Raw genomic sequence first — 26,334 nt, forward strand, 5'->3', positions numbered from 1 at the left:
TTCCAATACAGGGGGCCGGGGTTTGATTCCTGGTCAGAGAACTAAATCCCTTATGCCACCACTAAGAGTTTGCATGCCACAACTAAGACCTGGCACAGTCAAATAAATAAAAATAAATATTAATAAATAAATAAAGCCAAGTGGATTGGGCTTCAAGTTTTCCAAGGTTCAAATATAGTTAATAAGAACCTCAGTCCCCTTACCACAACTGTAAAAAAAAAAAAAATATATATATATGTGTATATATATATATATATATATATATATATAGCTTTGACTATTACATAAGGGACAGCCATTCCATCTGGCTCATAATCAGGATAATGGACCTGGGTGTGGTGACATCCCTGTTTTGGCCAGCGGCCACCTGAGCATCAAGTGTGATTCCAAATGCAGCTGTTCCTCCCCATCAGGCTTTGCCAAGCCTCCACCCAAAGCCAAAGTCCGCCTTATGTCCCACTGCCTGTGCCTTATGAAAGCCATAATTGTGTGCCATGAAACCCTGGGAGACAAAGGTCTGGGAGATCTGTTCCCAGGCATGCTTGCAGGGTTCCCAGAAAACAGGCAAACTTGTCCTGGCTCAGCCCAGCAGATAAGGTACAGACATCAGCCCTCGCTGACTCACGCACTCTCAGGAGCCTCCAGCCCTGACAGCCTCTGATCCAACCTCCCAACTGCACACACTGCTTTGAACACTATGTAGGGAGCTCGAGGGCTAGCTCTCAAGTCCGGATGTTTAGGTTTGAACCCCAGCTCTGCTCACTTGCCAGTTCTATGGCCTTGGTCAAATTTCTGTAATGGATTTTTACCTTGACTTTCATCTGTAAAATGGGACTGGTGATGATAATAATAGTACTAGGTTGGTGCAAATGTAATTGCAAATTTGAACTGTGAATTTTAAATCATTATAACTAGGCTCAAACACATCTTTATTAACCAAAATAGGAACCACTACAAGCAACATATTTTTGCCAACTAGAAATAAATTTGCTTATTCCTGTAGCGTAAAAATCCATGCTTTGGGATTCATGGAACTCTTGGAAAGCATTTTCTGCCTCCTGGTTGTGGAAGCATTTTGCCTGCAAAAAATTGTCAAGATACTTGAAGAAGTGGCAGTCAGTTGTCGAATGGTCAGGTGAATATAGGGCTTCTCTAGTGACTCAGATGGTAAAGAATCTGCCTGCAATGCAGGAGACCCAGGTACGATCCCTGGGTCAGGAAGATCCTCTGGAGAAAGAATGGCTATCCACTCCAGTATTCTTTCCTAGAGAAATCCATGAATAGAGGAGCCTGATGTGCTACAGTTCATGGGGTCACAAAGAGTCCAACTGGACTGAGTGGCTAACACTTTCACAGATGAACGCATTCAACTTTCTGAAGTGTTAGTTGTGCAACATGCGATTGGGTGTTGTTGTGGGGAAGAATTGGGCCCTTTCTATCGACCAATGCCAGCTGCAGGCATTGCAGTTTTCGGTCTATCTCATCAACCTGCTGAGCATACTTCTCAGATATAGTGGTTTCACAGAGATTCAGAAAGCTGTAGTGGATCAGACGGGCAGCAGACCACCAAACAGTGATCATGACCTTGTCTTTGGTGTGAATTTGGCTTTTGGAAGCTCTTTGGAGCTTCTCAGTCCAAAAACTGAGCTGGTCATCACCTGTTGTCATATATAAAATCCACTTTTCATCACACGTCACAACTCGATCTAGAAATGGTTCATTGTTGTTGCATAGACTAAAAGAATACAACACTTGAAAACAGCAACTTTTTGATTTGCAGTCAGCTCGTGAGCACTGACATATCGAACATTTTCACCTTTCCAATTTCAAATGCCTAATGACCATAGAATGGTCAACACTGAGTTCTTCAACAACTTCTTATGTAGATGTTAGAGGACCAGCTTCAGTGATTGCTCTCAATTGGTTGTTATCAATTTTTGATGGCAGGACACTGTGCTCCTCATCTTCAAAGCTCTCATCTTCTTGGCAAAACTTCTTGAACTGCCACTGCACTGTACGTTCATTAACAATTCCTGGACCAACTGCGTTGATGTTGCGAGTTGTCTCTGCTGCTTTACGACCCATTTTGAACTCAAAAAGAAAATCGCTCGAATCTGCTTTTTGTCTAACATCATTACCATACTCTAAAATAAATATAAAAATAAACAGCAAATAATAAGTCATTAGCAAAAAGCATGAAGCGAGAAATGCACATTAAAATGACATATAAGATTACTGCACTTATTTAAGAATGTATTCCAATATCAAACAGCAAATTTCAACAAAGCAAAAACCACAACGTTTGCACCAGCCTAATACTTAGCCCTTTGGTGTGTTGTGAAGAGGACTTGAGCTAATAGGGTGCTTAGGAATGTGGGAGCCCTAGGGAGCAATTTAAATATTAGCCCTTTAGGTGGTTGTGATTTCCAAGATCTGTTGTGGTGTTCTCTATCTTATCTCAGTGAGATTAGACACTCCTTTAGGGCAAAGATTGTGCCTTCTCTTCAACCCATCTCTCATTGCCTCACTCAAGGCTGGGAACGCTCAGAATGCTTGACAATCAAAAGGCATCAGACATTCATCCTCGAATGGTACAGGAGGCCTGTTAGTCCAATTCCATGGACACTGAGACTCAGTTTGTGAGAAGAGGCTGAGCTAAGGAACATCAAGAGAAGACAAAGAACAAAAAGTAAAACTTCCCCCTCACACACCAAAAAATATATATGACTCTTTTGTTTGGTTTTAACAAATTCTAAATGCCAACAGAAAAGAGAGTTGGGAGGATAGTATCTTCACATCTCTCCCAGATGGTTCAGACATGGACCTTTCTGGAAGCAGACTCAGCAGACATTTATTGAGTGCTAAGCCACTGTTCTACAGGCTGGGAAAACCAATAAGTTGACAGTTGTTCTAAGCAAGGGCCTCCTTCTTAGTGCAAGTCCATGGTTTCATTCCTTCCAACCATAGTGAGATGAAAATATGACACCTGGAAATGGAATTTGTCTGAAAGGTTGTGCTCTCCCTTTATTTCCTGTCGGATGCAGTGCCCTGAAAAGTGAGGTCCATCAGTTGTGCATACAGTCTAGGGTTATAAGCTGGTGTGGTCCACTCAGGACATACAGAATTGCGCTAAAGTCTGTGGAGGCACCACAGACTGACCCCTCTGGGCAGACAACCAGAGCTACTGAAATCTAAGTTGAGACTGTAGTAGACAAGTTTCTTCTGATTTCTACAGAATCTTATAAAGCCAATAAGCACGCTGTCCAGAAAGGGGCTATAAGTTCCTGCACTGGAAATCCTACATCTTCTTTTCACTCACTGTAGATTCCTGAGCTTGTCTCAAGAAAGGACCTCTGGATTTCAGTGGACTTTACAACCACATTCTATCAACCCCATGGGAAGGAAAAATTGTTAGTTTGACAACCACATCAGAGGTCTGCCAAGTGTCTCCTGTAACAATAATCCAGAAGAGGAAAGCCAACTTGTCAACCAAAATACATCAGGCAGTGTTCCAGGGTACCATGACAACTCTAGATCCTATAGTTTCTAAGATTGTAAATCCTTCATTTACTAAGGGGACTTAATTACTCAGAAGTAGCAAAGACAACTACTTCAATAATGTGGAGGGGTAGTGAGTGATTATCTTTTTTCTCTTCTTAAAAATATCCGTTAGGGTTGCTATGATATCCTTTGAGAAATTTTTAAAATAATGAGACAATGGATGTGTGGCAAGTAATCAGCTTTCTGAAGATGCCAAGTGAACTTCACATTGTCACATGATTCCTGGGCTCACTAATTTTTTTTTTTTTTTCTTTCAACAGCACCACACCACTGTGGGATCCTATTTCCCCAACCAGGGATTGAACCCAGGCCCTCAGCAGTGAAAGCACCAAGTCCTAACCACCAGAACACCAGGGAATTCCCTTCACTAAATTCTTTAGAAGGAAATTTTTTTAACCATTAAAAGTCCTGTTGCAATTTCCTTCTCCACTGACTCTCCCAAAGTAAACCTATAAACACTGACAGTCCTTAGAGAAAATCCTATTAAACCTCACCTAAAACAGATGAAGGAATTTAGGGCCAGGCTGGTAAAATAACTTCCCCAGGGTAACATGCTGAAAGAGTCATAAAGTGAGGAGCTGTACCTAGAAAAATTTGCATTCAGAACCCACGTTTTGTACAATGATCCCAGGCTGTCTCTTGACTGGTCTTCGTCTGCTGCTCTCTCCATCTAGCTCTCCTGTGGGTCTGTTTTTCTTATTTCAACAAATAACTGTCTGCTCCATTCTCTCCATCATAAAAAGCCACTTTCTAAGACATGATGTCTGTATCAGAGGCAAGGAGAACATGTGAATTTCTAGATATTCAGAAATTGTTCTTGTCTGAAAGATGTGAGGGCAGGACCCAGGTGTAGGACAGACAGAAGAGTTCTCATTCAGTCTGTGCTATCCTGGTGAGCAGTGGCCTTTGTCATCCATCCCCAGGATCTGGCACAAAGTTTGGTACTCAGTAGATGCCTGACAAGCATCTCCTATGAATAAAGACCATGAGAGGACCCACAGCAGACTCAAGAGGAACTTTGCTTGTTTAGGTTTTTATAGCCCCTAAGGAAGCCCAGTGAGAGGATTTAATTATAGTTATTGCCAAGCAGTTACTTCTTCAAATGGACTGTTATGACTAGGAGGGCAAGAGTTGTAATTAAGGTTTTGGTATAGCCCAGCAGTTCAGAAGGTACTGATGGCACTCAAGTCATCAGACTCTGCTTTGGTACTAAAATCCTGCCTTGCAGGCAGCAAGCTCTTGGGCTCAGGAAGACATGAGGTCAAAAATGGAAGGGGAGTAGCAGAGCTGGGGACATTCTTTGCCCAAATAGAGGACTGAACTTAAAAAAGAAGATTTTGCCTTTCTGGTTTGAGGTGTGGGGTTTTTTGTTTGTTTTAAATTTTATTTTATTTTTCATTGGAAGATAATTACAATATTGTGATGTTTCTGCCATACCTCAACATGAATCACCATAGATATACATATGTCCCCTCTCTTCTTAAATTTCTCTTCCACCTCCCTCCCCATCACACTCCTCTAGGTTGTTTTTGCATTTTCTCAAGAAGTCAGTGCAAAGTCCAGCTGTGGAGAGGTGCCAGAGCCCTCCTTCACTGGAACCTCAGCATGCATGAGAACAGGCCAGTCCAGTGTTAGGAAAGAGACTCCTGAATACATGTCCCACATACAAGGCTAGTCACCCATCACTGGGTCTTTCTCAAAGGTAATCTGGACTATTGAAGCTGGCCCTTGAATCCCAGAGAAAGAATATTTCCTCCTTAAAATCCAGTCTCATTGAGAAAGCCCTATTTTCTTCTTCTTTTTTGATGTTTTTTATGGTGGTAAATGGGTAAGAGTCACATAATAGGAAACATACTATTTTAACCATATTTAACTGTACAGTTCAGTGACAACAAATACACTCACACCATTATGCAAATCTTACCATCATCTATCCCCCAAATCTTCTACCTTCCTAAACTGAAACTGTCCCCATTAGAAACTAACTCCCCATTCCCCCTCCTCACTCCTCACCCCCCACTCCCCAGTTCCTGGCACCTACAACATAGAGAAAGTCCTGTCTTCTGCTGCTTCTCACATTTCTGCTTTGTATGTCTCCCTTCTCCTAATAGTAGCAATGTTACAATTAGGTTGTGCAAAGTACTTTGCATTCATGTTCCAATTGAATCCTTATGAGAATCTGATGACGTGGGTATTGTTATCGCCCCTTTTTATAGATGAGGAAATTAAGGCTGGGAGGAAATATGTCTGAACCTCATACAGTCGGTTAGACTGCCAAATTTCAAACTCAGTTCAGACGGCCCCTGAAGTCCATTCTCTTAGCTATAGCTGCATAGTGTCTCAAGGAGTTATACAAAATCCACTGAATCAGTGACTGTCCCCATGGGGTTCTTCTTGAGTAATGCGGTGATAGCCTGGAGATGCTAAGGGCTTGAACTGACAGTGTGGGGGACCACATCAGCTGTGGTTTTCCAAGCTTCTATACAGATGTTCCGATACCACATTCCTCCCCAGCAGAGGCCAGTGAAAGTGAAAGTCGCTCAGTCGTGTCCGACTCTTTTCAACGTCATGTACTATACAGTCCATGGAATTCTCCAGGCCAGAATACTGGAGTGGGTAATCTTTCCCTTCTGCAGGGGATCTTCCCAACCCAGGGATTGAACCCAGGTCTCCCACATTGCAGGCAGATTCTTTACCAGCTGAGCCACAAAGGAAGCCCCGGCAGAGGCCAGTAGGCAAATAAGTTAAGCAGGACTTTATCTCCAGCAAACAAGGTTTATGAAAAATATTTTATGTCTGAGACATAGCTCTTGGCAACCCTCTAGAATTGTATTATAACCATTAAAGAAATTTAAAATCTTACTGCAAAGAAAACCCCAGGCCCAGACAGGTTTACATGTGAGTTTTTTCACATTTTCAAGGAGAGGATAGTTTCCCTTTTTACAAACTCTTCTAAAGAAGGAAAGAAAAAAAAAATATATCCCAACTCATCTCATGAGGCTGATATTTGTAATTTCAAAAACCAGAAAACAACAACATAAGAAAGGAAAATTTGAGTTTTACCTCACTTATAAACATAGATGCAAAACCCCTCAAGTGTCTATTAGCAAAGCAAATCCAAAAATGTCTGGAAATAGAATATACCATGATTAAGTTGGCATTTTCCCTAGACTGAAGGGTTAGTTTAATGTTACAAAATTAGTCGGTATAATCTATCTCATTAACAAATTAAAGGGAAAAAAAGACCTTTTCAATAGATATAGAAAAGGGTTTGATAAAATTCTATAGCTATTCATTATGCATATTTAAAAATCTTAGCAAGCTAGAAGTAAAAGGGAACATGATAAGTGGAATTTATATAGTCTACAGCAAGTATCATACATAATGGTAAGACGTTGCAGGCATTCTCTTTAAGATTAGGAAAAAGAATAAAATGTCCATCATGTTTCATCTCAACACAGTCCCTCCCAGAGCACCTGGAAAAAAAGGAAAGATAGGAAGGAAGATAGGGAAAAAAAGTAAAAGCTTAAATATTTGAAAAGAAGAAACATATCTGTCACTATTTACAGATGATATTGTTGTCTATATAGAAAATTCAAAACAATCTAGAAAAGTGTATTAGGAATAAATAAGAACTTAGCAAAGTTACTACATACAAATCAATACAAAAAAGTTCACTGCATTTCTGTATTCTGAAAAGAAAAACAGAAAAATAATTTTTTTTAAAGATATATATCATTTACCATAGCAACTCAGTTTATAAGTCCAACAAAAGATATGCGGGCCCTTTTTGGAGAAAATGTATAAAACTTTACTAAAAGATATTAAAGAAGACCTAAAGAAGGTTGGGGGAGGGAAGGATTGGGAGTTTGAGATTAGCCAGTGCAAAATACAGAGCAGATAAACAACAAGGTCCTACTGTATAGTACTGGGAACTGTAATATATTTGATGTCTGTGATAATAATGGAAAAGAATATGAAAAAGAATACATACATGTATAACTGAATCACTTGGCTAAACAGCAGAAATTAACAAAAGATTGTAAATCAGCTATGCTTAAATAAAATTGTAAAAAAGACCTAAAATAAATGAAGAATTATGCTCTTGGATAGAAAGACTCACAGTTTTTAGGATGTTGATTCTCGCCCAATTTTTTTACAAATTCAAATCCCAGTGGGCTCTTTGTGTGGAACTCAAAAGGTGATTCTAAAATTCAAATGGAAGGACAAAAAGCCAATGACCAAGATACTTCTAAGAAAGAAGATAGAATTTGGTTAGGGTGAAGAATGGGACCTACCCTATCAGATATCAAATTTTATTTTAAACCTATAGTAATTAAGATGGCCTGGATTTAGCATAGAGATTCTATTAAACCAATGGAACATACTGGAAAACCTAGAAACAGATACAGCATGAAGACTTGATTTATGACAGAGCAGGCTTTGCAGATCAGAAGGGAAGAATGAACTATGGTGCTGGGTTAATTGGGTATCCATGTGGAAAAAGATGAAATTGGATTTCTCCCTTGTCAAAAAATCAATTCCAGGTGGGTTAAAGACTTAAATGGGAAAGACAAAACTATAAAACTTTTAGAAGACAATATAGAAGTATATCTTTATGACCTTGGGATAAAAAAAAAAAAATCATATTCAAGATTCTTCAAAAGTATAAACCATAAGGGAATATATTGTAAATTTGACTCTATTAAAAACTTCAGCTCTTCAAAGGACACCACAGAGTAAAAAATGCAAGCTACAAAAAAATTCATATCCAAAATATTAGAACTCCATAACTTAATAAGAAAATAACCCAAGAGAAGGGGAAAATATACAAAGAAAATAAACAGGCATTGCATATAAGAAATAAGAATGGCCCATAAACATTCAAAAAGGAACCCAAGCTCATTAGTACTCAGAGAAATTCATTTGAAACCACAATGAGATATCATTTCACACCCACCACAGACAGGTATTAAAAAGCTCAGCATTCCCACACACTGGGGTAACAGGAATTGTCATTCACTGCTGGGAGAGGTGTAAATTGTTACAGCCATGCTGGGAACCAGTTTGATATTGCCTAATAAAACTGAGCAGGCTCCTACCCTACAGCCCATCAATTCTACACACAGGCATAGATCCTAGGGGAACTCTTGTACGTGTGCACGGGGGGCATAGACAAGAATGTTCCTAGCAACATCATTCAGGACAGCCCCGAGCTGAAAATCACTCAAATGTCACATAAATGATAGGATGATTAGATGGTGGTAGGTGCACATGATGAAATATGAGACAGCAGTGAAAACCAACCACAAAAACCTAGTGTTAAAACAGAAAAACGCACGTCACAGAAGAACACACGCAACATGCATCCATACGCCCTGTGTTCAGAAAAACAGGCAAACCTCAACAACATGTGGTTTAGGAATGTATTCCGACATGGTAAAAGTTGCATAGAAAAGTGCCGGAACCATTAGCTAAATTTCTGCATTGTCAGCTCTGGGAGGAGGGAAGAGATCTGATTACAGAGGAATATGCAGAGGGCCTCTAAGCACAGTGTTCAATTCCTGTTTTTATTCTGTTTTCTGAATTGGGTGGTGCTGTATGCAGATGTTAGTTTCATTCTTCTTCTTTAAATAACAAAAAAATTATATGCACATTTCATGCATAGTGTATATATATATATATATATATAAAATTTTAAATGTCAGCAACAAGGGAACATAACAGAGCAGAGGTGGGGTGGGGGTCTGGAAAGGGCAGGGGTGACAGAAACAGTGTGATCTGCTCAAAGAGCTGAAAAAAGACCCACGGCTGAAGGAAGTGAAGGGGGGAGGGTGGGGGGTGGGAGGAAGGTGAGGCTGGAGAGGGGGCAGGAGCCAGATCACAGAGAATATTCTAAGCTTTGATGACCCCCTGGAAGATGGAAATGGCGTTGTCTTCACAGCATTACACAGGATTACCCCTACTGACCTCACTATGTACTTTAGAAGACATTTTTAAAAATTTTTTTTTAATTTTTTGCCATGTCTCACAGCATGTGTGATCTTAGTTCCCTGACCAGGGATCAAACCCTCGCCCCCTGCATTGGGAGCAAGGAGTCTTAGCCACTGGATCGCCAGGGAAGTCCCCTAGAAGATACTTTTTGAGATGGACCCAAAGTAACCTGCTGCCAGCTCCTGAGTTCTGTTCCTCAGACGATTTTATTCTCAGGACAGATCATAGCATTGGGTAGCTGCTCCCTGCTCATCCAGAATAGGGAGGGACTGCAGGCTGGGCTGGCTCTGAGACCGGCTTAGAGAAGGAAGGGGAGCGGTCTGGTAAACGGAGTTCTGACACTGTAAGGACCTCGCTTCTGCCAGGGAATGAAGAAGAAAAATGAACAAACAGAAAACCACTTCATAGCCTACCTGTCTCCAGATCTATTGTCTATTACAGGAGACGCTGGCCAGGAACAGTGGTCATCAGGAACATGACATACCTGTGACCCTAAAAACAGAGCTCTGAGGGCTTCCCTGGTGGCTCAGAGGTAAAGAATACTCTTGCCAATACAGGGGATCCAGGTTCAATCCCTGGTCTGAGAAGATCCCACATGCCACAGAGCAAATAAGCCCATGCGCCACAACTTCGGAGCCTGTGCTCTGGAGCCTGAGAGCCTCAGCTATCGAGCTTACCTGCTGCGACCACTGAAACACCTGTGCTCTAGAGCCTGTGCTCTGCAACGAGAGAAGCCGCTGCGATGAGAAGCCCACGCACCACAACTAGACAGCAGCCCCTGTTTGCCACAACTGGCAGTGAAGACTCAGCATAGCCAATAAATAAATAAATACAATTCTTTTTCTTTAAAAAATGAATGCTGAATTTGGCTAGAAGGCTTTTCTGGGATCCCCAAGCATGCCTCACAGACGTGAGCTCTCTAGGGAAGTGGAGTTAAGTGCTAACCTTGAAAGTGAAAATCGCTCAGTCGTGTCCGACTCTTTGCGACCCCATGGAATAGTCCATGGAATTCTCCAGGCCAGAATACTGGAGTGGGTAGCCTTTCCCTTCTCCAGGGGATCTTCCCAACCCAGGGATCAAACCCAGGTCTCCCACATTGCAGGCGAATTCTTTACCAGCTGAGCCACCAGGCAAGCCCCAAGTGCTAACCTTGGTCAGCACTTAAAAGGGCTCCTGGTGTCAATTTAACCACCCACATGTGCCTGAATATCACGTAATCTTTCCATCTCAGCTTATCTGCAGAAATGAGGATGACAAAAATGAGGCCTGTGTGTCACAAATTAGTGTTGGAATTGCAGCGTGTGAGTGAAATACCTCTTGGAGACCGAGGCAAGCCTCTCCCAGCAGCGCCCAGAGCACTTTGAGCCCCACCCTGTCCTCCATGCCAACATGTGCTGTGTTTATGTAGCTGTGGGTTTAAGCGCCTTCCCCAGTATACAGGGAGAGGTCCACCTGACGAAGGAACTCTATGTGTCTTGGTCGTTCCATTAGCTCCAGCGCTGGGGACCAAATATGGCCCACACACTGCAACTGTTGAATATGGTTCAAGTCTCTCGTAATAAAAGAGTAGAAGGAATTTTTAACTCTGTAAAGTTCGATGGTCAACTCTAGATTATCCATAGTGGTGGTATAGAAACTACCATATGATACTTAATTTTCTGTCTCTAAAATGCAGCCCTTCTCCCAGCCCCGAGTGAACATTCCATAGGTTCAGGCCCTTGTTCGTTCCTGGGCCTCCTGAGATGCTGGCCCACAGGGGCTGGCTCACGCTCTGTTGAGGAGGAGCGCGCCCCATGGCCAGCAAGCTCCCGAGAGGCATGAGCCCCAGAAAAGACAGCTGAGTACCACAGCAGGGGCGGGGTGGGGGACAGCAAACATATTTTGGCAAGCCAGGAACCTGAAAGCACCTCTAGAAGAGAAGAGAGGAGGCTTGCTTATTCCCATCCCCACCTCACTCCTGGGTCCTGCTCTCAGTCCAAGACCTGGCAGGGCTGTCACGTAAAAGGAGGTGCTCCACCCACACCACCCACACCCCGCGCAGCAGCTAATCTCTTAGTAGCTCAAAATAAGGAATATTTAATTAAAATATACACCCTCCGATATATGAAACAGAAAACAAGAACCCACTGTAAAGAACAGGGAACTCTCTGCAACATCGTGTAATAACCTATAATGAAGAGAATTTTAAAGAATACTTCTAGGTGGCTCAGTGGTAAAGAATCTGCCTGCCAATGAAGGAGATGCAGGAGATGTGGGTTCAATCCCTGGGTCGGGAAGATCCCCTGGAGGAGGAAATGGCAACCCACTCCAGAATTTTTGCCTGGAAAATCCCATGGACCGAGGAGCCTGACAGGCTACAGTCCATGTGGTCACTAAGAGTCAAACACAACTTAGTTACTGAGCACACACACACATGTATTTATATCTATATATATTTATATCTATATATAACTGAATAGGGATTCCCTGATGGCTCAGATGGTAAGGAATCTGCCTGCAATGCAGGAGACCCCTGTTCAATCCCTGGGTTGGGAAGATATGGAAAAGGGAATGGCAACCCACTCCAGTATTCCTGCCTGGAGGAGCCTGGCGGGCTACAGTCCATGGAGTCGCAGAGTCAGATGCAATTGAGCGACCCAACATGTGACTGAATCACTTTGCTCTGTACCTGAAACTCACATAACATTGTAAATCAACTGTTTCAATAGAAAAAAAAAAATTTTTTAATAAGCAATATGTATTGAGCACTTACACTGTGCTAAATAATACACATGGGTTCTTTTATTCAATCCTCATAACAACTCTAGGAGAGAAATACCATTATTGCCCTCATTTTACAGATAAGGAAATGGAGGAGCCACAGAATTTGATCTTTGCCCAAGATCACATATGCTAGAAAATGCTCAAGTCGCAGAGCCAAACGCCTGAGCAGGCTAGAGCTGCCTCCAGAGGCCTGGGCTGGGGTGCTGAGTCCCAAGTGATCTGGGAGGCCAGGGCCAGCGGAATACTGCAGCGGCCTGCCAGGCCCGAGCCCCCTCTCCTCCCTTACTTAACACCTGAAAACGCCCAGAGGCCACACAGCTGTGCATTCCTCTGTTCCTGATAAAGCCTTCTTTTCAATGAGTCATTTCCTTCAAAAGGAGGAAAAAATGCTTTTATAACAGAGCAGAAATTCCCACCCACATTCTGGAATACCAGCACTTCTCTCATCCTGCTCAGGTCCCCGGATCCTACCCCAGGAAGCACCGGAGCCTAGAGGACCTCAGAGGTAGCCTCACAAACCCTTTGTGGCACGGGGACCCGAGGTCATAGGTGACCTCAGGAAACCACCCACCGGAGGCCCTTTCATTCCAACAGGCTGGGCCTGTGTCTTGAATACCACTGACAGGAACAGACCTGCCTTCCTCAGAAGCTGGCCATCTACCTGGCTGTCTTCTTTTACCGGGTGGGGCCTTCGTCTCTGTCTTGTTCTGGCTGTCCTCCCTCCCTGGCTTTTTCTTGCTCTCACTCCATACATTCATTCATTTTTGTTTTCACCTTACTGATGGAATCTCTGTCTGATCCCTAGGTATCCACATTTGATTTTTCCCATATTCAGGTGGCCCCCTGCCATATGAAGATCACTAGCCCACTGTTAGGTTAACCTATCACCCCTGTATCCTTTGCTGACTAATTCCAGCGCTTGGGCTGGGTCAAGCTAAGGTCATTTCCTGCCAGCTAGATAATATAGTCATATTTTTTAACAGCTTTACTGAGTTATAGTTACATACAATAAAGTTCAACGATTTTAAGTATACAGCTCAATGACTTGGCAGATGTTAAAAGGCATGTGATGACTACTGAAACCAAGATATAGAATATTTCTATCACCCTCAAAAGTTTCCTTGTGCCCCTTTGCAATGAATCATCTCTCCCCATCCCTGGCTCTTGGCAATTCTTAACCTGTCACTATACTTTTGTTTTTTTTAAGAATGTTACATAAATGGCATCACAGAGTATGTAGTTTTGTGTGTCCTGCTGCTTTTACTTAGGATGATGTTACGATTCATCCACATCATTGCATGTATTGCTGAGGGGTTTTCCATTGTATTTGTACCACCGTTTGTTCATTCACCAGCTGATTGGCCTTCGGGTTGTTTTCAGCTTCTGGCTAAAACGAATAAAGCTGCTATGAACATTCCTATACAAGTCCTTGTATAGACATAAGTTTGCATTTCTCTTAAGTAAAAACCTGTGAGTAGAATTGCAGTGTGGTAAACGTATGTTTTACTTTAATAAAAAATGGCCAATTCATTGTCCTGTGGCACCCGCCAGGAGCAGATAAGAATTCTAGTTGTTCCACATCCTCACTGACTGACACTCGGTATGGTCAGTCGTTTTAATTTCAGCCATTCTCATAGGTTTGTAGTAGTATCTCACGGTGGTTTTAATTTTTTTTTCTTTTCATTTATTTTTATTAGTTGGAGGCTAATTACTTCACAACATTTCAGTGGGTTTTGTCATACATTGACATGAATCAGCCTTGGAGCTACATGTATTCCCCATCCCGATCCCCCCTCCCACCTCCCTCTCCACCCGATTTTTCTGGGTCTTCCCAGTGCACCAGGCCCGAGCACTTGTCTCATGCATCCCACCTGGGCTGGTGATCTGTTTCACTATAGATAATATACATGCTGTTCTTTCGAAACATCCCACACTCGCCTTCTCCCACAGAGTCCAGAAGTCTGTTCTGTACATCTGTGTCTCTTTTTCTGTTTTGCATATAAGGTTATCATTACCATCTTTCTAAATTCCACATATATGTGTTAGTATGCTGTAATGTTCTTTATCTTTCTGGCTTACTTCACTCTGTATAATGGGCTCCAGTTTCATCCATCTCATTAGAACTGATTCAAATGAATTCTTTTTAATGGCTGAGTAATATTCCATGGTGTATATGTACCACAGCTTCCTTATCCATTCATCTGCTGATGGCATTTTCCTGATTATCGTTGATGTTGAACGTTTTTCCATGTGCTTACTGGCCACTTGATATTATCTTCTTTTGTGATGTCCTTTGCCCATTTTAAAAAATTCATTTGGCTGCAGTCAGTCTTGGTTGTGGGCATGTAGAATCTTGGTTGTTTCACGCAGAATCTTTCGTTGCATGGACTCTCTGGCTGTGGTACACCAGATCAGTAGTTGCAGCCCATGGGCTTAGTTGCTCCGTGGCATGTGGGTCTTAGTTCCCCAACCAGGGATCAAGCTCACATTTCTTGCATTGCAAGATGGATTCTTAACCACTGGACCAACAGGGGAGTCCCTTTTGCCCATCTTTTAATTGGGCTATTTGTCTTCTGAATGAGTTATAAGAGTTTCCCCAATCTTTATCTCCCCTTTCTTCTTCCTTCCTCTATCCCTCCGGATCTTCCTCTTTCCCCCGTGTGTCTCTGTCCAGACTCTGACTCCCTCCCCCACTCTCGGAGCTGTCCACAGTCTCCCTCTCTCCCTCCTTCTCCTTCCCCACTTGTATTCTCCCTTCTCCTCCCTGACACCTCAAACTGAAAATCTGGCCTCCCTTCCCATTTCACCTTAGAAAGAAATCCAACACAAACCCAGTGATTTCAGTTCTGGCAGGTTTCCCTGTTCCAATTAGGAGCGAAATACCCACCTCTCCAGCTGAAGACCTAAAGAAGTAAAAAGAGAACTACTTTAGGTGTAATGGAGGGATGGTTTTCTTTGCATTCTGGCATCTTCCTCCTCCCTAAATGATTAATAGTGCCTAGGACAGTAGGACTTTTTACTCAAGCATAACAATGGAAAGTCACAGCTGTTATGTGAAGTTCATCCTGCTTAATCAGTGATCCAACAGCCTTCACAAACATAAGATTAGTTGTTCACCTAACGAGGCACATCTCCCAATCCCAGAAGGATTACATCTTGCCCAGTCGCAGGGGAGGAGCAGCCTAGCCCAAAGCCGGCAGCTTGTTTGAGGGAACCAGTGTGACAATGTTTGATTGCAAAGTGCACAACACTTTATGAAGTATTGGAGACTTTCAGATGGATGACCAAGGAATGTCTTGGGGGGTTTTTTAAAATAAATTTTTAAAGGTCACTTTCCACTTACAATTATTACAAAATATTGGCTATATCCCCTATGTTGTCAATACATCCTTGTAGCCTATCTTGTATCCCAATAACTTGTACCTCCCACTCCCCCACCCCTATATTGTTCCTCCCCACTCTTCACACTGGCAGCCCCAAGTTTGCTCTCTGTATCTGTCAGTCTGCCTTCTATTTGTTATATTCACTAGTTTGTTGTATTTTTTAGATTCCACTATTTATTGTTGTTCTTAGTCACCAAGTCATGTCCCAACTCTTTTGCAACCGCATGGACTGTCAGCTACCAGGCTCCTCTGTCCGTAGGATTTTCCAGGCAAGAATACTGGAATAGGTTGCAGTTTCCTTCTCCAGGGGATCTGCCACATCCTGTACTGCAGGCAGACTCTTTACCACTGAGAAACCAGGGAAGCCCCCAAAATCTTAAAAATGTATTAATACAAGGAAAAAGCAATAGAATAGTGTCCATAATGTGGCATTTTTCTATAAATTAAAAAATAAACAGATACAGATATATGATGTTGGTATATGCATACACACATTTTGCCAAAAAAAATCACAAGAAAGCAGCAGTAGTGATGAGATTTCGATAATAGAGTTATACAGCGAAAAAGGTATTAAGTAATATCATATAGTATTTGTCTTTCTCTTTCTTATTTCACTTAGCATAATGCCCTCCAAGTCCATCCATGTTCTTGCAAATAGCAAAATTTTGTTCTTTTTTACTGGCTGAGTAATATTCCATTGTGTGTGTATATGTGCCATATCTTCATTATCCATTCACCTGTTGATGTACACTTACATCGCTTCCATATCTTGGCAATTGTAAAATATGCTGCTCTAAGCATTAGGGTGAGAATATCTTTTCAAATTAATGTTTTTGGGTTTTTTGGACATGCACTCAGGAGTCAAACTGCTGGGTCATATGTTAGATCTATTTTTAGTTTTTTGAGAAACTTCCATACTGTTTTCCACAGTGGCTTCACCAGTTTACATTCCCACCAATAGTGTATGAGGATTTCCTTTTCTTCATATTCTCACCAACATTTGTTATTTGTGTTCATTTTGATGATAGTCATCCATTCTGGCTGGTATGAGGTGATATATCATTGTGGTTTTGATTTGCATTTCCCTAATGATTAGCAGTGTTGAGCATCTTTTCCTGTGCCTGTTTACCATCTGCATTTCCTCTTTGGAAAAATGTCTATTCCATTCTTCTGTCCATTTTTTAATCATATCATTTTGTTTTTTTAATGTTGAGTTGTGTGGGCTATTTATATATGTTGGATATTAATCTCTTACTGGTCATATTATTTACAAATACTTTCTCCCATTCAGTAGGCTGTCTTTTTATTTTGTCAATGGTTACCTTTGCTGTGCAAAAACTTTTTTAACTAGGTCCCATTTGTTTATTTTTGCATTTATTTCCTTTACTTTAGGAGACAGATCCAAAAATACTGCTACAATTTATATCAAAGAGTTTTCTGCCTATATTTTACTCTAAGAGTTTTATAGTATCCAGTGTTACATTTAGGTCTTTAATCCTTTTGAGTTTATTTTTGTACCTGGTATTTGACAATGTTCTAATTTCTTTTACATGTAGCTGACCAGTTTTTTCAGCATCATTTATTGAAAAGACTGTCTTTTCTCCATTGTATATTGATTCCTTTGTCATAGATTAATTGAATATAAGTACATAGATTTATTTCTGGGCTGTCTAACCTGTTCCATTGATCTGTGTGTCTGTTTTTGTGCCAGTACCATTTTTTTTTACTGTAACTTTGTACTATAATCTGAGGTCAAGGACTGTCATCCCTCCAGCTCTGTTCTTCTTTCTCAAGATTGTTTTGGCTATTTGGAGTCTTTTGTGTTTTCATATAGATTTTTAAATTATTTTAGGTCTGTTAAAAAAATGCCTTTGATATTTTGATATGGATTGCAGTGAATCTGTAGGTTACCTTAAGTAGTGTGGTCATTTTAATAATACTGATTCCCCACCAAGTTGGACTGTTTCCTAGATTTCTTCTTCTGATCTTGCATTATTAGCATATAGAAATGCAACAAATTTCTATATGAACTTTGTATCCTGCAACTTTACTACTAGAGCTCTTGATGAGCTCTGAGCTATCAGTAGTTTTTCTGGTGGTGTCTTTAGGATTTTCTCTGTGTAGTATCATGTCACCTGCAGACAGTAACAGTTTGACTTCTTCTTTTCCAATTTGGATTCCTTTTATTTCTTTTTTTCTCTCATTGCTGCGGCTAGGACTTCCAAAACTGTGTTGAACAGAACTAGTGAGAATGGACCTCCTTGTCTTATTCCTGATCTTAGGGGAAATACTTTCAGCTTTTCACCATTAAATATGATGCTAGCTGTGGGTTTGTCATATATGGCAAACCTTTATTATGTTGAGGTATGTTCCTTCTATGCCTGCTTTCTGGAGAGTTTTTATCATAATGGATGTCAAACTTTGTAAAAAGCTTTTCATACATCTATTGAGATAATCATATAGTTTGGGACTTTTTAAAAAGCTTATTAAAATATATTTTATATACCATATCATATTTTACATACCATAAAATATATTTTACATTTAACCCATTTAAGGTATATAAACAGAACTATGTAATGTTTCTTGTGTCTTGCTTTTTTCAATTAGCATAATGTTTTCACAGTTTATCCATGTTCTGGTATTTATCAATACTTCATTTCTTTTGTGGTTGAATAATATTCCATTGTAAAGATATTATTCCATTGTATAGATATACCATGTTTTCTTTATTCATTCTTCAGCCAGTAGACATTTAGACATTAGACAAAAGTAGGCACCTTTTGTCTATTATAAATAATACTGCTGTAAAATTCACATACAAGCTTTAGTGTGGATGTATGTTTTCATTTCTCTTGAATGTCAGACTTAATGAATCATATGGTAAATCTATGAATTATTTGAGGGACTGCAAAACTATTTTCCAAAAGGCTGGAACCATTTTACATTTCCACCAACACTGTATGAGGGTTTAGATTTCTCTATACTCTTGCTAACCCTTCTTACTATCTAACTGGAATGGTTTTCTGATCCTATAACTGAGTTGAAACATCACACATACATACACAACTATACATACATTTATACAATCATTGACACAGACACACACATAAAACTATATCCATGTCTTCTTGCACACACCTCTAGAGTTCATAGACATATACACAGAATTCCAGATAGACACTCACAACCATACATACATATATCACACATAGCATACATGCTTATCTGACCCACATGCATGAACATAAGACATACAATAGACCAGTGCCATCAAACATGTACATACAATTGTCACAGGTTCTGAATAAACATACACACTTGTACATACATACTCAAGTAATGGATTCACAACTGCTCAAACACACATTCTGCAAATAATAGTTGTACCCACAAAGCACAGTCCTAAAAAGGCACATATATGTAGTTACCATCACTTAAAGGTAGATAACTGAAGACTGGTTGAATGTATTTACTCTGGATGGCATGGAGATAGTTGAGGTTTCATTAGTATTTGATGTAGTGGGTAGAAAGATGTTTTCATTCATTCATTAAGTTACAAGTAACATATTATGCATATAAGAAACATAAAGATAAACAAGATGTAGTCCCTTCCTCATGAACTTGTAGTCTAGTGATGGGGGATGGTCAGTAAATAAACAAGGAAACAATCACAGTCTGTGATATGTGCCACGAAGAAAATAAGCAAGGTAAGACATTAGATACTAAGTGAAGCCTCAGGATAGCTGGCAGTTTCCAGATGCTTTTAGAATTTTTGCCCCCTCTCTCAGCCTGGAAAAGTGAAGAGTTTGCAGATTCACCATCACTAAGTCACAGGATAAACTGGTGTGTGTGTGTGTGTGTGTGTGTGTGTGTTAATACTAACACTAGTGAGAGTGTGGGCTCAGGACCTGGAGTACCTGGTTTTAAATGTTGGTTCATTCTTGTTGAGTGATTTTTCTCTTTCCCTCAGTTTCTCATTCAAAAATAAGGATGATACTAGTACCATTAATAAGGATTAAACTAGCTGATACTTACGAAGCACTTAAAACTGCCTGGCGAGCGTTCCCAACATTAGCCATCGTATCATTTTTCGCGAACAGGTTTTCTTAGAGGGAGGTGAGCGCACTAGGAAATGGGTGGAGAGGGGCCGGGGGAACATAAGGCAGAGCCTGGCAGTGCTCTGTTGGCTGTAAGTCGATCAGGCCTTCATCCCAGGCCTTATCTGAGCAGTCTTTCGGAATGTGACCCTGGCATACCACCTCAGCAGACCATAAACCAATCCACCACCACTCTGCTCTGCCCACAGCCACAAACCACAGAGAAAAAGGCACACGATGGGTGGTGCTGGGCGTGCCTGTTGGTTTTCAGTTGCGTCAGAATGCAGCAGCTCTGCTGTGGGTCTGGCTCCTAATGCTTGCTGTTTCTGCAGGTCAGCACCTATCACCCTGCACCTGCCTCCCCAGGACATTCCACAGCCATTGTCAGTCTTCCTGGCTCCCAGCAACACCTCTCAGCTAACATGTGAGTAAAAAAAAAATGAGTTCAACCCTCCACTCCTGGTCCTGTCACAGAGGGGTCATCTTTGCCATCCCTCTGTCATTGAGCATCCCCCGTCCCCAGCCATCCCATGCAGAGAAACAACAGCTTCCCTTCCTTTACAATGTCCAAAGGAAATAATAATGAAAAATACAAATTACCAAACTACATCATCCTGGCTCATTATTTTACAAAAGCAGAAAGAGACTAGTTTATGTACCAAAACCCTACAGGGAGATTGGGTACTGAGTGATTTCTGTTGTCTTTGTTTAGATTCACAATGCTTGGTCATCAATAGATGCCACTGTATCAGTGAGAAATAAATACAACATTTCAGGAGGGAAAGAAATCTTGCAGATGAGAACATTCTCCTAGCCCCTTTGATAAAACCTGTCAGTGCCTCCAAGTCCTTAGAGCAGTTGTCCCCAACCTCTGGGCTCTAATGCTGATGATCTGAGGTGGAGCTGGTATAATAATAATAGAGACAAAGTGCACAATAAATGTACTTTGTGCACTTGAACGTGCACTTGAATCATCCTGCAACCATCCCATTGGCGCCAAAAAGGTTGGAAACTGCTGCCTTAGCGTCTATCCAGCTCGAAGCCATAAACTTTTAACCCCAAACCTGGGAAACCAAAGTGGGTTATTTTTAATGCCTTTAGTTGGGTAATTATTCTCCTTCCACAGCCTAACTACTCCCCAGGGTCTTCACCCCAAGCTCATACCTGGATGTTACCTACCCAACCTACTATGTGGACTCCAGAGTGGAAAGTCACTGCTCCAACCCAAGAACATTTCTACCACGTTTCAAGCACATTCTCCTCCATCCCACAATGCAGCCAATATTCATTCCACTGTGTGCCTAAACAATGAAATTAACCCTTGCCTCCCACTTCCCCATGTCGATCTGCTGCCTACATTAAGCTAGCGTCTTGGGGGTTAGACACGTCACTACCCTCAGGAGAGGGAATGGATCAGAGAGGCTTCTATGCTGACCCCTCGGTTCCCTGAACCTTGATGTCTCTGACCACTGTCTTGAGGGTACTCTAAGCAGTGTGAACAAGCATCCTAGATAGAACCATCACTTTGGCTTTTGACCCGACTCTGCCACTGATTCCTGGTCACCAACTCCTTTCTCTATTCTCGGCCAGTTTCCCCAATGTCAAAATGCTGATGTGACCTCAGTGAGTGACCTGGAGCTTCAGGGCACTCTATGGAGGAGCAAGGAGATGAAGGGGGCAGGGATTTGGGCCCCTCCACTGCAACTTCAACAAGGTTCCACCGTTTCCATCTGCCTTACAGAGTGAGGTTTCAATTCTTAAAGGATGTTTAGTGCTAACCACTGGGTCATGGACTCTGAGTTTTCCTCTCCCTTCACCCTTTGCTGGTTCCATGCCCTCCACTAGGCACACTCACCAGCGTACTTCACCACTTCCCTGCATCTCCCCAGGTTTATAGCTCTGCACTCCTACTCAGCCCATGGACCCGACGAACTGGACCTACAGAAGGGAGAGGGCGTCAGGGTCCTGGGCAAGTACCAGGACGGCTGGCTCAGGGGCGTCTCCTTGGTGACCGGGCGAGTCGGCATCTTCCCCAACAACTACGTCATCCCCATTTTCAGGTGCGTCCTCTCCAATCTCAGGCATCAGAGGGTTGGATCATCTAGGCCAGAGTCCATCTCTGAGTTGAATGGCTGAAGGACTCAATCCTTTCAGAGTGTGGGCCAAGAAACAATTTTTGCTTCACTATCCTCCTAATGATTAATTTAAAAAAATAGTAAAATAGTTATCTTTTAAATAGCTCTTCACATTTTACAAGTATTGATGCTTTTGCATCTTTTAACTCTTTGGCTATGCTCAAGTATCCCAATAGGTGGGCGTTATTTTACAGATGATGAAAGTGATGTGCAGGTAACCAGCCTGCTCAAGAACTAGATTTCAGTTCTACCGTACAACCCCCACAAATCACACTTCACTGTCTTCACCCAGACACTCCATAATCGTAGCACAATGGAAAAGCCCAATGATCAGAAGACCTCTAGGAGCACGTTGGGAGACGTCCCAGGATGTGGGGCCATTAGGCAGAGTTTTCGTGACTCAGACCACTACCCGTACATCCAACCCCCCAGTCATGTGCTAGTTACCCTGCAGGTCTTCTTTCCAAACAGCTTTTCCAGCCGTTTTCATTCTCTGGCACATTCATCAACTGCACTGCTGTGTGGTTTGTCCAGCCACCTCATACTCCACAAGTACACACAGGCCCCCGAAAGTATCCATGGCGCCTCCTGTAAGTCCGGTGCTGCCTCCACCCCCTATAAGTCCAGGCAAAGCCTATCACAAGGTCCCAAGCCCCTTACCACACATAAACACTACCTTTATGACATACCAGAGAGTCATAACTCCAAGGAAAGGGATAATCCCACTGTTCTCTATGGGGGTCAGAGAAGGAGTCATATATGGCCAGTTTGGAGGACCTTCCTGTAGGTGGGCAGTGTGTCCAGAGGAGGGCTGCAATGGTGAGGAAATAGAAGCTACATCACTGGATAAACCTAGAAGGACAATAGGATTGTTTGAGTGCAGAAGACAAGGTCAGAGAGACCATAATAGACTGTATAGACCAGGAAGTAGGCTTGTTCCCTCAGGGGAAAGTGAACCAGTGAATACAGCTTAGAAGATTCTGGTTCAGTAAACGACTGCACTTGTGTTTATTGAGGTGGCGGATCCCCTTTCTAGATAGAATACAGGCAAAGTGTGGGTACCAAGAGATCCAGACAAAAAGATTTCTTTGCATGCCAGAAAGTTGGAATAGAGGGTCAGAGTTACTCCCTTCAGTGGTTCTCGGAATTTGTTAGACATTTGCAAAATCTCCAAAGGCAAACTAAGGATGCCTATACCTGATGCTTTAATCCATTTAGTCAGCAAATATATATTGAGCACAGTATGTCAGGCACCCTTCTAGACACTGGAGAAACACCAGTGAACAAAATACACAGAAATCTCTGCCCACTGGAGCTTATGCTCTGGTGGGAGGGACAGAAAATAAATAAGATGTATAAGGAATATAAGTGGTGTGCTGATAAGGTCTAAGAAGAAAAAATAAGTCAGGAAAGGGGGATAGAATTTACGTGGGGGTGACTACAATGTTAATAGTTTGGTCAGGGGTGGCCTGGCAGAGCAGTGAGAAGGAAGAAGGGAGGGATGTGGGAAGCCCAAGGAACAGCAAGAACAGATCAAAGGCCCCGGGGAAGGAGTATACTGACGTGAAGGCCGAGAGGACTGGATTAGGGAAGTGAGAGGGGCTCCTAAGAGATGAGGCCAGAGTGGTAACAGGGATTCAGATTCAGAATTTGCTCAGTCATAATGAGGAATGTGACTTCAACCATGTTAACAGGGCTTGGAGCAGAAGCGTGACATGACCTATCTTGTGTTGTAATCAGAACCCCTCTGGTTGCTGGGTTGAGAGTACACTGTAGACAGGAAAGGTGGAAGCAGAGAGACTAGTTAAGCGGATATGGTAAGAATCTGGGGGGTGGAGTGGGAGTGGGGGAGGACGGGGACGTTGACGGTGAAATGAATGAAGGTGCTGGCTGTGGAGGGAGGGAAGGAGCGGTGGCTAGATTTTGGTTTATTCTAAAGGTAGAAACAACAGGATTTTCTGACAAATCCAATTCTGAATGTAAAAAGAGAGGATTCAAAGTGGGTCCTGAGTAACTGAAGACAAGGTTGCCTTTTACTGAGATGGAGTTGAAATCCAAAAGAGGAACAACAGGTCTTGAGGTGTTAGTGAGGGGAAGCAAAAGCCTGGTTTGCAGCACGTTGTCTCAGATGCCTTAGTATCCCTAGTAAATGGTTGCGTATACAAGTCTAGCATTTAAGAAAGAAGTCTAGGTTTAAGATGAAAGCCCAAAGACTAGATGAAATCATCAAGGTAGGATCCATTGTGGTGGAGAGAATGACCGTGAGCTGGGAGCTTAATTCCCCAAGGAAACAGGGAAAGTAATGCCTGCAACAAGGCAGAGTAGGAGATGGTAGAGTCTGTTCTTGTGACTCCAAGCTGGGAAGTCTTGAGGAAAGTGGGAGGATAGTTCAGGAGTGACAGGGAAGAGCAAACACCTACCTTAAATCACGAATAGTCTTCCACGGAAGAAACTATCGTGAACTCTCTAGGGTCATCTCTACTACTCTACTGGGGCGTTTGCATCAGGCCTTAGCCCGAAGTCCTGATTATTCCATAAAAAACCACTAAAGTAAGAGTCACTGTATAATTCATCATCCAAACTAGGACGTTTTTGAGATAGAAGAGGGACACTGCCAGGAGAGCAGGTGTAAACAAACTCTCCTTGGAAAACCTGGACTTAAGATCACCCTAACTGAATGCACATGGGACTCTTTTCCAATGTAGCTCAAGGCTCCAGCTTCCTATTCTCTCCTTGGCTTTTCTCCAAGGTAGATCTATTCTTGGGCAAATGATGAGCTTCTGGACTCACTGTAGCCAAGGTGGCCGTGTGTCAGATGGTGGATGGATCTTCAGCAGCACCGTAGGTGGCCATGAGTCCCTCCCCACCCCTGGCTCATAGAAACCTGACTCTGTGCATATGTTGAGATGCTGTTGATGCTGATGGGAGTGTTTGCCTCCAGGAAATCAGCATTTCCGGAAAGGAAAGTCACTGTCACAGTATAATCTCCTTAGGGCTATTAGCTGACAGCAGATCCATGCTTTCCCTGTGTGTGTGTTTTCTCTGACAGCCTCCCAGATGCAGAGAAAGTTTCCATCCCTGAAACCTTGGATGCAGATGACATGCTCAGTTTGTCTATCTGGGGGCAGCTCACCCTTGTTCTTAACAACCCTTCCCACTGCGGGAGGCTTGGCTCCTCCCAGTTCTCAGGGCTGAATGAGGCCATCCTTTGTCAGCAGAGTTTCTGCTACTGAGTGGGCTGGACTACATGCGCGAGGTCCCTTTCTGCTCTTCGGTTCTGTGTGGGTGAGAGGTTTCCCCCATTTTCATGGTGTGTTTGCAGGGGTGGCTCTGCACTACCTCCAGCCCCCGTGGTGTACAGGACTGCCTTTTCTAAGACAGCCAGACCTCCAAGGTGTGAGGTGCCCCCTGAGATTGGAACCTTCACTCTTAATCAGCATCATCTTCTAATGCACTGAGCCAGACAGAGTCTGGGGATCAACTGAGAGACTAGAGTTGACCAAAATGCCAGGGTTTTGATTTACGGTTCAGCAAGCAAGCCTTTGAATTACCAAAGAGGAGAGGCTGCTGTGCCGTGTGAAGCCCCAGTGCTCTGTGCTCGAGGGGAACGCCAGCCTGTCCAGCTGTGCTGACCACCCCTAGATCTCTGCCACCATGACCTAGTCTCCAGATCCCAGAGATAGCCCACGGGTCGGGGGTACACAGCACCTGCCACGTTTTCATTCAGGCCCTTCCTAGCAGCACCTGCATGCTTTTGGGTTTCCTCCTCCACACCCAGTCTCAGCGGAGGCCTGTATCCTCCCATTTCAGAGGCTGCAGGCCAGCTCCTCCCCATTCCTTCTCCTCCTCCTCACTCTCCCTCTCGCCTCCCTCTCCCAGCTCATCACCAGCTGAGGGACAGGCTCAGCCTCTCAGAACTTGGAAATGGGATCAAGGAAGGAACGAGGGAGGGAAGCAGATGGGCCAAGTTGAAGGCCGTTCACGGCGGGCACTCAAGTAGCAGCCCCTGATCAGACTCTGCCCACCTCAGACTCCTGCCTCGCCACTCCCAGCAGGCTCCCTAGGATCCTGTTTCCAAGCTCTTTCCACTCCTTTTTGTCCTCCCAATAAACGCCTTTCTGCCCAGAGAGCCGGGATACTTCTCTTTCAGGCAGCCTTCAGCAGACTCATATGCCATCCCGTTGCCTAAGGGGTAGAGAAAAGTGACAGGTGGGCCACCACTCACTGGCCTTTAACTTGCTACACAGAACTGTATACAGACTGTCACAGTGCAAGCTCTTGCCTTACCAAGGGGCTGCTGCCACCACTGAGCAGGGTAGACGGCACATGTGGCATGCCCCTTTCATGTACTGCACAAGCTCTTAAGGACTTGTATCTCAGGTGGGAAGGGGGGCACAC

General features: G+C 42.8%; 1 protein-coding gene and 1 long non-coding RNA gene across 6 annotated transcripts in view; one reads left to right on the plus strand and one right to left on the minus strand.

Moving 5' to 3' along the window:
• The window catches only part of SH3RF2 (SH3 domain containing ring finger 2), a 143,963-nt gene that overhangs the window by 90,460 nt on the left and 27,169 nt on the right, over nt 1–26,334 (plus strand). For all 5 annotated transcript variants that reach the window (XM_020872209.2, XM_070465574.1, XM_020872215.2 and 2 more), the window contains 2 exons: nt 20,134–20,225; nt 21,691–21,861. In XM_020872209.2, the coding sequence (XP_020727868.2) occupies nt 20,134–20,225; nt 21,691–21,861 (263 nt within the window). The remainder of the gene's footprint in view (nt 1–20,133; nt 20,226–21,690; nt 21,862–26,334) is intronic.
• LOC139034414 (uncharacterized) lies at nt 10,507–23,739 on the minus strand. Its single transcript, XR_011486891.1, has 2 exons — nt 23,500–23,739; nt 10,507–22,788 (listed from the first exon to the last, which is right to left on the minus strand). It is a non-coding gene; the product is annotated as an uncharacterized lncRNA (long non-coding RNA).

Source organism: Odocoileus virginianus, chromosome 3, assembly GCF_023699985.2.
Source record: "Odocoileus virginianus isolate 20LAN1187 ecotype Illinois chromosome 3, Ovbor_1.2, whole genome shotgun sequence".
Taxonomy (NCBI): Eukaryota; Metazoa; Chordata; class Mammalia; order Artiodactyla; family Cervidae; genus Odocoileus; species Odocoileus virginianus.